This window comes from Martes martes, assembly GCF_963455335.1.
Source record: "Martes martes genome assembly, chromosome: 18".
Classification (NCBI taxonomy): domain Eukaryota; kingdom Metazoa; phylum Chordata; class Mammalia; order Carnivora; family Mustelidae; genus Martes; species Martes martes.
Window position 1 is genome coordinate 39,329,232 of NC_137906.1, and position 14,711 is coordinate 39,343,942.

The window sequence follows — 14,711 nt, forward strand, 5'->3', positions numbered from 1 at the left end:
GGATCGGCCGCGTCCCGGTCGCGGAGGTGCGCGGGGCGCGGCAGGTGCGGCCGCCCCAAGTGCGCCCCGGGAAGCGCCGACGCAGCCGGCGGCAGGTGCGCCTGTGCCGGGACGATCCCGAGCCCCCGAGCCGTAGGCCCCCGACGGCGCTCCGTCCGGGCGCTGGGGACCCGAGGGGGCCGGCCCGCGGCGACTGTTGGCCCCGCGCCGCCGCCGCCCACGAGACTCCGGCCCAGGCCCGCCCCGCCCCTGCCACGCGACCCCACCGCCCCGCAGGGGACCCCAACCCGGCCTCGGGACCCTCCGGTCCCAGCTTCCCGCCGCCTGGTCTCGTGACCTCGCCGCTGCAGGCGACTCTGCCCCACCCACGGCGGCCGCCGCCCAGCCTCACGCCCCTCACGCCCCTCCCCCCCCCGACTGTATCCCTCGCGTCTGAGGTGGCCGCGGCCCAGTCACAGCTCCCCAGCAGCCCCCGTGAGAGCAACGAGTCGCTGAGCCTCGCCAGGGCACACGGACTGCGCACGCGCCGAACCAGGCCGGCGGAGCGGGCCCGCGAGCCCCGGGGCGGGGGGCGTCGGGCGCGGCAGGCAGCCCGCACCGCGGCGCGCTCGGGACGACGCGGCCCCTCTCGGCGCCCGCCTCCCGCCAACCCGCGCCCGCGGGTCCCGCTTTGTCGTTCGCAGCGGCACCAGCAAGAAGCGACCCGGGTCAGGCTCGCCCTGCGACAAAGGGCGACCCTAAGCTCTGCCCGGGACCAGTCCGGCTCTGTCCGCCCAGGGGCCCCGCGGGGCTCGTCTCCGTCTGTTTCCGATCTTGGCAACCCTAACCCACGACCTCCCAGCTCAGGAGGCCCCCACCTGGCCTCATGGCCCCCGGGCCCTCCCGCCCTTCTGAACTCCGCCCCGTGACCCTGGACACACCGCAGGATGCTGGGTTTCCAACCCGCCAGGCCGTTTTCTAGAAAGTTCCGCACCCTCCACCCAGCACCCCTGGGCCTCCCCGCCCCCCGGCAGTCCGCACCAGGTCCGAGGGGGCCAGTCGCCCTCCCTCGCGACACAGGGGACCGCGCCCAAAGGAGGACAGAGCTGGAGGGAACGGCTGGGGGAGGCGACTGCTCCAGCCGCTCCAAAGGGCAGGTGGACGCCGCCACGCCCCGCCCTGGAGTCCGGCGCCCCCTGCCGGCGCCCCCTGCCGGCCGTGCGGCGGCGCTGGGGCACTGCGCAGGCGCAGGCGCGGGCGGGGCGGGGCGGGGCGTCGGGCGGGCCGGGCACCCGCAGGGCTGGCCCACTGCGCACGCGCGAGCCGGCCGGCGCGCCCCCTGCAGGAGCCTGTGCCGCCGGGTCAGCGCCGGCTCCCGGTTGCAGGCGCCCCCTCCCCGCCCGGCTGCCCAGCCGCTGTCAGCACGGGCCGTCGGTGTCGCCGCCGCCGCGAGGCCGAGCGCAGCCGGGCCCGAGGCAGGGGACCCCGCGAGAGGGCAGCGCGCCGGCCGCCGCCGCCCTGGCGCCGAGGGTCGGTGAGTGCCGCCGGGACCCGCCGCGCGCGCTCGCTTGCTCCCGGGGCTCGCGGCTCCGGGCCGCCCTCCTCCCGGCCGTCCTGCCCCCGCGGCCGCACCCCGCTTGACCGGCCTGCCCCGGACCCCCCCACCCCCTCTCCCGCGCGCCGCCCCGCCCTGCCCGGCAGGTGCACCTCGGCGGGGCCGCAGCGCCAGGCCGCCCTGACTCACGCTTGCCCTCCGGCCGAGCCTCTGGGCGTGTCCCCCTCCCCGCGGGCGGCTTCCTCCGCGAACCCCGGAGCTGGACGCGCCGCGGCACCCTTTGTGCCGAGCCGGGAGGGTGGCCCTGTTGGCATTCGTCCGGCAGGCAGGCACTCGGGGCGCCCGCCCGGTAGAGCCTTGCAGCCGCCAGGCCGGGAGCGCGGAGCAGGGCCGCTGGGCTGCTGCTGGCTCATCCCTCGTGCGGGTTTCCCGGGTGGGTGGGAGTGCTTCCCACCCCGGAGTCCGGCCTGCGCCCAGCCCTTCATTCCCGGGAGCCAGAATAGGGGGGCCAGTGCTCCAGTGCTCGTGGTGGGAGCTGTGCGGCGGGCCGAAAGGCGGGGACGCTTGGTCTAGGTGGAGAGGCCTGCCACAGCCCTCAGTAACCTCTGGGGTCCGTGGTCAGTGGGTCCGTGGTGTGAATTTGCGTTTACACCGGTATCAGCATTCACACGCTACGCTATAGCCTCACGAGGGCAGGGCCTGTCCCCTGTACTTGGTGCACACTTGGTGTGCGAACCAGAACCCCCTCCTCACTTCCTTGGACGTGACCTAAAGAAAGCCTATTGCCTTATTGGGTATTTCTGTTTGTTGACCCCTCTGCCTGCTGCCCTGTGAGCCCACTTACTGGCCGGCCTGGGTCTGGTCAGGGCTTGGGTTCCCAGAACAGAGCAGGAGTCTGGCACAGAACAGGGGATGGAGAAACGCTTGTTGAATGGGTGGCTGACCCAGAGCGGGGACCCGGGCAGGGTCCAAGTGAGTCAGACTGGCTTTTTTCTCCTGAGCAATGGTGCCGTTCGATTCTGAACAGTTGGGTGCTGCCTTGGGTAAACTTGAAAAGATCAAGGCTCCTTTCCTCTTAGAAAGTTTGCATCAAGGGAAAAAAGAAAAACAGATGCCCTGGGAATCCCCTCGCTCTTCTTCTTCTTCTTCTTCTTTTTTTTAATTGCACACTCAGTCATCATATTTGACACACAGGGTGACATCGTTCCATCTCTGGTGATCTCCCGTCATGCTGACGAGACAGCCGTTGCAACAGGAGAGATCAGCACAGGGGGCTTTTTAAAAAACACTAGCCTTACAAGGTGCATGTGCCGGTCTCATGGGAACCTGTTCCGACTTAGTCTCAACCGGGAAGGCCCAGGAAGAGTCTGCACTTGACTGTCCCTTCTCCAGTCCAGCTTCCCAAGACAACAGTAGACTCGTCTGCTAGTGAGTCTGTGGAGGGGAGAGAAGACATTCTAGAACTCAGGGGAGAAGGACGGGCAAGACTCTGGGCATGATGGAAAGATGAACTGGATGTGGTCCAGTTTTGGGGACCTTAGGATAGAGCTAAAGAGAATGATTGATTCACGAGTAACTGTAGCATCAGACAGAATGAGACAAGTGCCCCTCGAGACATCAGAGAAGCTGCTTCCCGCTTGTTGGGATGGCTTCCAACAAGAGCAGAAGGTCTCGACCCTGGCTGCATGGTGGAGGCATCCCGGGGCAGGTCCCGTGACCAGGCCAGAGCTCAGGATCTTTGGGGGGCGGGCCTCTGATGTCAGCTTCTGTCTTAAAGCATCCCCCCCCCGAAGATTTTGTTGTGCAGCCAGGATGAAGAGCCCCTGGGCTGGGGTTATCCGGGCCTGCTTCACAGCAGGACTGGGACTGGACTGGGAAATGATATTGCAAGAAGACAAAACCCCAGGAGGCCCAGGCCCCCTTGGGAAAGCATAGGGCGTGTCAGCCCCCGTCCCCCGGAGTGGCTCAGATTTGGAGTCAACAGGCAGACCAGTACCTTTGCAGGAGCTGAGTAATACGCTTGCTGCAGAAACCCATGGTTACCTGTCCCCAGGGATCCCCGGTCGCCTCATTACCTCCTTTCCTACACCCAGAGAGGCAGAGCATCTTGCAGGACAGGAGTGGGACCGAGGCTCCAGCTGGGGTGAACAAAGCAGGAGGCGGCACAGATTTTGTGGAACTCTCTCCTCATAGCTTCCCTTGGGCCACACCCCTGCCTTAAAAATGCACCCCCCCCCCCGCCCCTGTGAGGAGCTTCATTGTGAACTCAGAGCCATATGACCCCAAGGAGACAGCTGTCCCAACCCTGGACAGGGCAGGTGGTGGTGGTGAGCGCGAGGCCAGCAAACCGGGTCTCCGGCTGGGCCTCCGATACAAGTGACCACAGCCTTGAACCCAGCCTCCTGGGGCTCCCGGACGAGGACCAGGCCTCACGGATTTGTTCCCACCTCATCCATGCAAGGGCCGCTGTGTAAATACGTTGTCCACAAGCTTTTTCTTGCACGCTGCTATGTGTGAAAGGATTTGAGTTTGCACCCCCATATGCTTCGTGTAGTTATTTATAAAATAAAGCCGTGTACTACCGTCCCAAATATCGTGGGCACAGAAACACACACACGCACGGACCTTTTAAAGGGACGAGAAGTGGAGTGAACGTGGTCACTTTGTCCAGCGCATCACTGCCACTAGGTCAGTCATTAAAACACAGGCCGTCTTAATTTTTTTAAGTAGTCGGTATGCCCATCATGGGCTCAAACTCCACGCCCCCAGGAGCAAGAGTCACATACCCCAGTGATGGCGCCAACCGGGCGCCCCATCCCATATGCTATTTTTCGAAGAAAGCTGTGTGAGCGAGCCTGGGCCCCATTTATAAAGTCCCGGTGAACCCTGAGTCCTTGTCTGAAGGTCTGGTTCCGGGTTCTGTTGATTTCAGTTCCGGGTTCTGGCAGTGTCGCCGGTAGACCCCTCGGCCCTCGTGAAGCCACGCAGACTGTGCTGGGAGCCCGGGACTTGGCTTTCCCTTACTCCCACTCGCCAGTCCCGCAAGGGCTCCTGCTGCTTGGGGGGGGGGGGGCGGTGCGAAGCGTTCAGGGGCTGCTGGTGCAGGTGGAGCGTCTGGCCTTGGGATGCTCTTGGCACGTGAGCGTGCGTGTGCATGTCGATGGCGCTGCCCCTGGGCTCCACACACCCCTTTTCATAAATGCTCTATTCCTAGCCCAGGGTATTTTGAAAAGCCGCGACTCTCACTCATTGCCACCTTTTCTTGAAGGCACAGATTTGAGTGTTTTGGCTTAAAAGAAACGAGCTAGCGGACACGCAGCAGCAGTCCGTTGCCGTGGAGAGAAAGGAGAAAGACCTCCAGATTTGGAACATTCGTTGAAAGAAAATACATATTTCTGTTCCAAGTCCCAAGATGACCGGTGACCCTTTCTGTCACCAGGGGTATTCACGGTCACTTCCCAAATCCCTATGAAGTATCATAACGCTTCAGCCATGATTTTGTGTGTTTTCATTCCACCTGAGCATCCTATCCTGCGTCCCATGAAGTCCAGCACGCGTGCGAGGCTTAAACTAAACCAGCGGGGGGGGGGGGGCGCCGTCCCTGCCAGGGTGCATGACCGCCAATAGGCCAGGTCCCTCCTTGCTGAATATCAGTAAAGCCAACTTCCCCCTCATTTCTGGAGAAAAATACTGCTGAGTGCCATTTCTCACCATTGCTCTCCTCCAGCAGATGGTGTCGCGCAGCCCGCTTGGAGGCCAGGGGTGGGCTTCGCGGGCGGGCACCACGCTCTGTAAAGGCGCCTGCTGCTTTCAGCCTATGCTGTACAGCGCGGACTGGTATTTAGACTTTGCCTGTGCAGAATCCACTGAAATAGACATTTTCACATGTTTCCTTTGCACCCCCCAAACTCCCTCCCCCGAAAGAAGAGATCATGTGCTGGGAAAACAAACCCCAAAAAACCACCTGGAGAGCAGCATTACTGCCCGTGTGGAGGGCCCCCCCTTCTTGGCACAGCATCCAAGGCCTTCATCGGCTCATTCCCCGCTGCTCCCCGACCAGGTGCTCGGAACCACCAGCTGTTCCCCGCACACGCTCTTCACCGCCCCTCCCAGCCACCAGAACACTCGACACCGGTCTCCTGCGTCGCCCACTCCCCGGAGCCTTCCCAGAGCCTCCCCTGTGTTGTACATGCAGCGTGCACGCGCGCGCGCGCACGCACACACACACACACACACACACACACACACTTCTGTCCTCTCCAGAACCTCACGCTGCCTCCTCTGGCTCCGGCTACAGCACTCACAGTACACGGATGTGTTCGCGGGCTGGGAGCATCTTGGGTTGGGCATGTTACGATTTCCATTTCCACACCGTCTGCACCTCTCGCCCGGCAAGCACCGGGCAGGTGTCTGCGGGAGGAATCGATGCCTTTCCGTCTCGCGTGTCACAGAAGACCGCTGATTCCACCCACGAGCATTAAGTACCTATCTGGGGTGGACACACGTGGACCTTTACTACCACTCGCTGTTGTGGGCTCCCCGGGTCGATAAGGAAATGCTTTCCCAGCTGAATGGGGTCCTCACCAACCTCGGTCCTCAGGGAAAGCGCCAAGGCCTGGCCGGCGCCGCCCGTAAGGCTCTGTCTCTATTCCACGCCCGTGGAAAGAGGGCAGAGCTGGGCTTGTCTGCCCCCGCGTGACGTGTGGAGGCCTGGCTTCGTGGAGACCCCTCATGCGGGACCGTGGGGTCGTGGAGACCCCATGCCATCCTCCAGGCCCGGACAGACTCAGGCGTCCCTGGAAGGAGATGCACTGAGCTTGGGATGAGACAGGGAACTCATCACATAACAGGGTGTGGACCCTGCACCGGGCCCTGTCCACGTCCGCTCACTGGCCTCAAGGCCTCCTTGGGGGTGACTTCTCCAGATGCATTAACGCCCCTCTGTTCCTTGTATGCTGAAACAAAACCCCGTTTGGCATGGGCACGTGGACAGTGGACGACAGGTTTAAGCCAGTAATGAGAAAACCACAGGCGGGGAAGTGGAGGTGTCCGGGCTCTGAGCGTGCACCCTGGTGGCCGCGGGTGCTTCCCACTGGCACGACCCGTACCTCTTGAACTCATGGAAGTTACTGGAAAAGCCCTCATTGGAGGAATCCTGTGTGTCCCCACAAGAGCTCCCCGAAACCAGCAGGCCACAGGCCACAGGACGCACTCACTCTGGACCAGTTCAGTCGTTCACTTAAAAAGCAAACACCGAAACACTCCACATTTTGTGTCATGTTTAATATTTTAACAGTGAGCAAACAAGCCTTTTAGGAGTCGTGGGGGGGGGGCAGCTTTCCCTTCCCTTCCTGGCTGTGTCCCTGGAGGAGTGAAGTGAGTCCTGGAGGGGAAGTCCTCAGCCGCTCCACTCCACAAGGGGCCCCCGCCTGAGTGTTTGCCTTAGAGTAGGAGGCGGGGGGCCGGCTCTGCCTGGCGGTCACCCCCTCTTCTGCAGACCCTGGACCTCAATGTCAAGTGTTTTGAGGAACTTTCAACTTCCTGTCCTCGTTGTTCATTTGCTTTCATAACCACAAAGCTGTCCAGATTTTGTAATTCTGGGAATCGCCTTTAAATTCCTTTCTGCTCAGACAGAGCAGATGCGGGTAAGGCGTGCGGTGGGGCTTGGGCTGCAGCCTGGCGCGCACGAGGCAGCCAGCCGGGTGCCGGAAGGAGGCCGAGGAGTACCCCCGCAGGTGGCGGGGCGCAGGGAAGAGTTTCTCTTGTTCGTGTCTGACGTGACACGGTGGGAGCGACGCATACGATTTTATAAGGGTTTACTACTTTTCGGATGACACAGGGCTAGAAACGTGTCTTGGCTCGCGGCTTTCTTGCTGTGTGACTGGGGCTGGGTCCTTCCTCCTCCTTTCTTCGTGCTTAAGAGAGTGGTGATGGCAGAAGCCAGGGCTGGGTGAGCCTGTCTAACGGGAAAGCTCCCTATATTTCCACGTATCAGGTGGGAACAAAGACCCAACCCCTACCGTCTGTTTCCCTGCATCCATGTTTCTTTGTTGTCGGATCTGCTCTGTTTCAAGGAACACACTTGCGATCTGTTCATTTTCTAACTTGGTAAAAGGGTTTTTTGTTTATTTTCCAAATTATGCTCTAGCGCCCTCCCTTTGCCCAGAGGTGCCGGGAGAGTCATGCCAGCGAGTCCTGGCCCCCTCCTGATGTCCCGTGAGGCATCCGTCACCCCGCTGCACTCAAGAGGCCCTCAGGCCCCACCCCAGGGCCCTGGTCACAGAGCCGCCTCCTTCCAGCCAGTCCTGCCATAGCCCCAGAGGGAGACCACGGCCAGGAGCCTCTCCCAGGACCCAGGTCAGTGCGCGGGTGCTGCTTGGCCTCGTAGGGACTCTGGGAACACGGTTGGTCTGTCTTTCTGTCCTCCCCACTCCTCGGACCAGAGAGACAGGAGTAAGCACAGGGATGTGTCCTTTCCTGGCCAGACTTTGCCAGAAGTCTGACCAGTGGTCTTATTTGAGCTGTGACCTTTTTATATTTCCCTCTCAGGAGAGGAAGAAGGTTCACCCCGGCCAGGCCAGGGCGCGTCGTGGGGCTGGCGGGCCCAGTGGGAGGCACTGCCTTCCCCTCTTGGCCTGAACCACTTCTATAAACCTTTTAAAAACCCCAGGTCCTCGTGGGTCTTATTTTTTTTTATTCTTTTATTATATATATATGTGTGTGTTTATGAACTGTCCATAGCTGATTTTATGACACTTTATGCACCTTGTGAATTTTGGAAGAATTTGGAACATTTATTAAGTGGCTACTTAATAATGTTTCATTCTCCTTTAGCTTTAATCTCTTCACATTTTAATCACGTGGTTAATTACAATCATATTTTAGGTTAATTTGTAAATAACAGTTATGTTCTCTACCAGTATTCACTGAGTACCCTTTAATGCGAATTCTGAGCAACCGTCATCTCACAGGGACGGCCACATCTTTTCTAAAAAAGCAAGAGTTTAATTTTTTTTTTTAAGATTTTATTTATTTATTTATTTATTTGACAGACGGAGATCACAAGTAGGCAGAGAGGCAGGCAGAGAGAGAGAAAGAGGGGGGAAGCAGGCTCCCTGCTGAACAGAGACCCTGATGTGGGACTCGATCCCAGGACTCCTAGATCATGACCTGAGCTGAAGGCAGAGGCTTAACCCACTGAGCCACCCAGGCGCCCTAAGAGTTTAATTTTTAAAAAAGCTTCAGTGGAAATGACTCGCAACCTATTGGGGCCAAATGTAAAGTTGGTCTTTGGGAAAAAATCGAAGAGCTCTCACTCAAGGCAGGTCCTCCCGGCCGTGCGGTCCGCGTGCCCGTGTTCACTAAGCGTCGCGCTCCCTTGACCTGCCTGGCGAGCGGCGTGGGGCTGCTGAGCTCGGACCCTCCCAGATGCATCACACAGGCTTCTCTCCCCTTGCAGGATCGTGAGCACCAGGGGACTCTCTCCACTCCCCCCGCGCCCTCGCCTCCGTGTGGTCGGGAACCAGCAGCTCTCGGGAGAGGGGCCCGCCACCTCTGGCACTCACGTGCCCACCCCGGGTGGGCGCAGCCCTGTCTGCCCCCAGCCTTCATGCCCGCAGCCTCGGGCACCCGGTGCTGCCGTGTCCTGGGCGCCGTGGGGTCTTCCTGAACTCATTCGGACCACCTCCTTCCGCAGCAGGTGAGTGTCTCACGCACGCGGGGCTCTGTGTCTCTGCCAGGTTTAAACACAAGACCTCTACGTGACATGGGGCAGATTTCCTCTTGAGGAAAACGACTGCTGTCACGTGGAGGCCGCATACCAGCCCTCATGGTTAAAGCAGGAAAAACTGGTCCTGAGGGTTCATGGCAGGAGAGCAAGGGCCATCGTTCCACCCATGTGTCTGCCTACCACGTCCTGTCCGTGGGTCAGCCCGGCTGGCAAGGGCCCCCTCCTGGGCCTCTCCTCCCCACCCCGCCGCTCTCTGCCAGCCAAGTCTGCTTTCACCGGCTCTGACCGTGGCCGCGGCCGTGGCTGGGGTGGCCCGTCGGTGGGGAGGGGCGATGCGCAGGGAGGTAGCATGTTCATCCGGACCACAGGGGATGCCTGCGTGCGTTTACAGCAGCATGAGTGCCCTGCCAGCAGCACGTGGCCCCCAGAGCCCGTCCCTGAGGGTGCATCTGGGGACGAGGCGAGCCACTGCCTAGCAGCGCACTTTCTCCGTGAGCAGACGGAGCCGAGCTGGTGTCTCTCTCTGGTGGCGGCCAGGAGGTGGGGACACGGGCGGAGGCCTTGTGTCTGAGGGGGGTCTCCCACCCCGGCCTCCAGGTGCACTGCGGCTGCCTCCTCAGCCTCCCAGGCAGCCCGAAGATGGCCGTGCTCCGGCAGCTGGGGCTCCTGCTCTGGAAGAACTACACGGTGCAGGTGGGTGCGCGCCCCGGTGTGCCCGAGCCCCAGGAGGGGTGTCCTGAGGGCGGGTAGGCACGTGCCCCGGTGTGGCCGGGCCCCAGGAAGGGCGTCCCGAGGGCGGGCCCAGGGCCCCACCGGCCTCGTGCTCCCCCAGCCAGAGCCTCCCCTTCCTCTTCCAGAAGCGCAAGGTCCTGGTGACGGTCCTGGAGCTCTTCCTGCCTTTGCTGTTCTCTGGGATCCTGATCTGGCTCCGCTTGAAGATCCAGTCGGAAAACGTGCCCAATGCCACGGTCTACCCCGGCCAGTCCATCCGGGAGCTGCCCCTGTTCTTCAGCTTCCCCCCGCCGGGCGATGCCTGGGAGCTCGCCTACGTCCCGTCCCAGAGCGACGCCGTCAAGACCATCACGGAGATGGTGCGGAGGGCGCTGGTCATCAACATGAGAGGTGACGTGTGCTCGGGGTCCCGTCCTGTCCAGCTGTGGGGGAGCGAGCCCGGGTGAGCGCCAGCGGCCAGACTCAGCATCTGCCCTTGTTGGCGGGCCACTCTTTTTTTTTTTTTTTAAAGATTTTGTTTATTTATTTGATAGAGAGAGAGAGATCACAAGTAGGCAGAGAGGCAGGCAGAGAGAGAGGGGGAAGCAGGCTCCCCGCGGAGCAGAGAGCGGATGTGGGGCTCGATCCCAGGACTCTGAGATCATGACCTGAGCTGAAGGCAGAGGCTTAACCCACTATAGCCACCCAGGCGCCCCTGCCGGGCCACTCTTTATAAAATGGGGATCGAGCTTGTGAGGGCCAAGCGGAGCCACGTGGGCGACCGCCGGAGGTCACGGCCTCTGGAGTTGCCCCAGTTCATGGTGGGCTCAGCTCTGGAATTCCACGGGTCATCCCAGAACCTTTCCTGGGATGTGCTTTTGGGGGGACGGTTCTAGAAAAAGGCATTGGGAAGCACGTTGAGGGACATGTCTGGGACACACAGCTGTCTGTCCCCCAGCCTCACTCTTTGCTTCCAGGATAAAGAGTGTTCGTGCTTTTCCCGCCTCTCTGGAATAGGCCACCTGTGGCCTGCTGAATGCCACGTGGCAAAGGCTCGGGGGAGGTTCCACCCTCGCGGAGGGACGGCAGGAAAGCCCTTTACGTGGTGTGGGGTCTGGTGATAGAGAAACCGTGTGACGTATGACATTAGTGTCCACTCCCATCTTCAAGGCACCCCACGTGGCCCGAGACAGAGGCCACCCCGTGCAGGGAGGCCACCCTGGAGGGTGGGGACCAGCCCTGCCTCCAGCTCTCCCCAGAAACCCCGCCCCCCGACGGCAGGGGGCCTCCTGTCTCCTCGGCAGCCAGTCTCTCTGCCCCCCTCGAGAGCCTCCTGCTCTCCGAAGACAAGGGTACAAAGCCCTAGAGAGACTTGGACATTTGCCGCCTTTTACTGAAAACGATGTGAGATGGCCTGGTTTGGTAGGACGGGCGCTCGGGCAACTCTCGGCTCCCCCACAGCTCGTGGCTTTCCCTCCGAGAGGGACTTTGAGGACTACATCAGGTACGACAACCACTCCTCCAACGTGCTGGCCGCCGTGGTGTTCGAGCACACCTTCAACCACAGCGCGGAGCCCCTGCCGCTGGCGGTGAGGACCTCCTCCCCAGAGCCCCTCCCCTCCCCATCCCCTCGGCCCACCTGCGGGGCAACGCCTGGCTTGGCTGCGGGGCCCACATCACCGGCTGGGTCCCCGCCCAGGGCGCCCTGCCGCCGCTCTAGCCCGTCGGGCCCATGCCGCTGGGAAAGCCAGGAGAAGGCAGCCAGCCGCCCGCTGCAGACCCCGTAGTCCTCTTGCACATCCCCTGTGCGCTGTCAGGTGGGCAGAGGGAAAGGGAGCAGACTCCAGCAGTAGAATTTCAGTGATTTAAAACACAAGAAGTTTTCCTGCCTAATGCCATCAAGACCAGGAAACGACGCAGCTCCTCTAGCATTATTCTGGGGACCCTCCCCTGGTGATCAGGGACACCTCGGGCACAGAGTTCCTGGAGGTGGACGGCAAGACGGGGCTGGCGAGAACACCCCGGGGACGCACCGCGGGGCTCCCTGTCCCCACCCAGGGCAGGGCGGTCGGTGTGATGCTCCGGGACCCCGTGGACCTTGGGGGGGGTTGCAGGGGTGGGGAGGTCACGGTGACGAGCCCCTAACCTGTCTCTCATTGGACACGATGTTTGCTTCTCTGTCTGGAGCCCTCAGAGCAGGCGGTTTTCTCTTTGTTCCTGTAGGTGAAGTACCACTTACGGTTCAGCTACACACGAAGGAACTACATGTGGACCGAAACAGGCTCCTTTTTCCTGAAAGAGACAGAGGGGTGGCACACCACTTCGCTCTTCCCACTTTTCCCAAACCCGGGACCAAGGGAGCCGGCGGCCCCCGACGGTGGAGAACCTGGTGAGAAGCCGCGGCCCTGCCCCCGGCCCGGGCTGCTGACGGGGGACGGTCACGGGGAAGCCCCACCTCGCTTCTCTCTGCAGAAGTGTCTCTTTAGGGCTGTTTGGTCTTCTTCCATGTAGAGGGAAAGCTGGCTCTGACGGGTTAAAACACTCCCAAGTCCGCAGAGGCACTACCCCGCCTCCCGAGGACGTGTGGTCCCGAAGGAAACCTGCGTCTCAGTCTCAGAGAGGCTGCAGTTGGCATCGCGTCTGTGGGGTCGGCCTCACGCTTCCCTTCCCTCCCTGGCCTTGGCAGTGTGCACTTGTACGGGCTTCGGGGCCTCCGTGGTCCTGGAGCAATTGTCTGGGGTCTGACTGCGTGAGCGGGGCGCTGGCAGAAGCTGGCTCCTGGCTAGCTGTGCCCCTCGGTGAGCGTGTTGGTCTGTCCCATGAGGCCTGGGCAGGCAGCGGCATGTGCGTCTCCTCCGAAGCCCGGCTGCCCTCCTGAGACGGAGCTGGGGGTGAGCTGGGCCCCCTCCGTGGGTCCTGGGCGGCAGCAGGGTGTTACGGACAACACAGGATCCCACCGTCTACGGGAAGTAGAGTGTGTTCGCGTTTTGGTGGAAAGAACCAGGAATGTCCTGAGACGAAGCGCCAGGCGGCCGGGCTGGTGGGCGGGAGGAAGGGAGGCGGCAGCCAGTGTTTAGAGACCGTGGCCGGTGCCTGGGGCCCGCAGCAGGAGAGACCACCTGCCTGTTCGGGAGGACCCTTTCGTTAGGTACAAATTCGAAGTTTGCCTAAAAAGGAAAACCAAGTAGGAGCCTAAGGAAAACGTTCCAGCCGATGACCAGGGTCCACGTCTTTTTATGTGGAGGACTCGCTAGTCCACACCAGTCTGAAGCACACACGGAGGGCTCGAGCCGTGGCAGGGACGCGGGCGAGGCACACAGCACACGCTTGACATGCACCCGCTGCTGTTGCAGCCGTAAACGTCTGGAACCCGAGGGAGCCGTGGTCGCCCCTATGTTGAGGTGGGGGGGCCGTACTGCTTCTCTCCTCTAGGGGCTGGGACACAGCCTGCTGGCCTTTCCGTGTTAGAGGTGTTGCGTATCTTAAAGGTCCCTGTACTTTATGAACAAGGGTGCCTGTGCCCGTGTGCCTGTCTGTCCTCTGCTCGCCTGAGGCTGTGCCCGCTCCTTCCTCAGGCTCCCTGCGGCAGGCTGGGCTCTGGACTGGGATCCCTCGCCCCCAGTCTGTCACTCCTCCCAGGTCCGTCTCACCGGCAGAGTTTTGTTACAGGGCACGTGGCGAGGGCGTCAGAAAGGGCCAGCAGAGAGAGCACAGCAGCTCACAGCTCTGAGTACTGGCCTTTGGACTGTGATGCCTGCTTCCCTTCGAGGCGCTAGTGCGGGGGGATGGAAGTAAGGCTGCTACTCAGCGGGCCTCGGGATAGTGGGTTACTGTTGAATATCCTGGGGGCCTCGACGTCATCACCGAGGTCCTCCAAAGTGGACGAGGGAGGCAGAAGAGAGGGCCAGACAGATGCCGCCTGGCTGGCCTTGGGGGTGCGGGAAGGAGCTGTGAGTCGGAGATGAGGATGGCCCCTACAAGCCAGAAGACCAGGGTGCCCAGGGGGGCGCTAAGTGGTGTCGGTCCGTGGCCCCGAGCACCACGGAGACCTGGTACGGCTCAGGGCACCAGGCCGTGTGAGCGAGCCACACCCCTGACGTGGCTTTTCCCCCGGCCCGCGCTCAGGGTACATCCGCGAGGGCTTCCTGGCCGTGCAGCACGCGGTGGACCGGGCCATCATGCAGTACCACGCCAACGCCTCGGCGCGCCAGCTGTTCGAGAAGCTCACCGTGATCGCGAAGAGGTTCCCCTACCCGCCTTTCATCTCGGACCCCTTCCTGGTGGCCGTCCAGTACCAGCTGCCGCTGCTGCTCGTGCTCAGCTTCACCTACGCGTCGCTCACCATCGTCCGGGCCGTCGTGCAGGAGAAGGAGAGGAAGCTCAAGGTACCGTGCCCTGCGCGGCTTCCCTCCGCCGGGCCGGTTGGGGGCGGGGGGGCGGGGCGTGGGGGGCAGGCCGTGGCCAGGCACCGAGCCACGCGGGGTGAACGCCCACCGTGGCGCTGGCGATCCCGGGGCTTCTGGGAACTCAAGCCCGGTGCACCCAGGTCCTTCAAACCCTGCTGAAGCAGCCGTGCTGTGTGCGGCGCGCTAGGGCCTGACACGCTGAGATGACCACAGCTCGGATGTGCTGGGTCAAGCAGGAGACAGCGTTGAATTAATTTCAGTGGTTCGTTAACGTTTTGGCTGCGGCCAGTATAAAACACTAAATTATACGCCAACTCATCCAGTTTCTGCG

At 61.7% G+C, this 14,711-nt stretch overlaps 1 protein-coding gene and 1 long non-coding RNA gene across 3 annotated transcripts in view; both read left to right on the forward strand.

Moving 5' to 3' along the window:
• The first annotated feature begins 1,429 nt into the window (after positions 1-1,429).
• Positions 1,430-9,186, forward strand: LOC308359788. Its single transcript, XR_013968457.1, has 3 exons — positions 1,430-1,513; positions 7,683-7,891; positions 8,994-9,186. It is a non-coding gene; the product is annotated as an uncharacterized lncRNA (long non-coding RNA).
• A 677-nt stretch (positions 9,187-9,863) lies between these two features.
• ABCA3 (ATP binding cassette subfamily A member 3) overlaps positions 9,864-14,711 on the forward strand; it is a 30,407-nt gene continuing 25,559 nt past the window's right edge. For both annotated transcript variants that reach the window (XM_080830470.1, XM_080830471.1), the window contains exons 1-5: positions 9,864-9,956; positions 10,121-10,385; positions 11,436-11,563; positions 12,198-12,363; positions 14,100-14,359. In XM_080830470.1, coding sequence (XP_080686596.1) covers positions 9,903-9,956; positions 10,121-10,385; positions 11,436-11,563; positions 12,198-12,363; positions 14,100-14,359 — 873 coding nt within the window. In that variant the 5' untranslated portion in view covers positions 9,864-9,902. The remainder of the gene's footprint in view (positions 9,957-10,120; positions 10,386-11,435; positions 11,564-12,197; positions 12,364-14,099; positions 14,360-14,711) is intronic.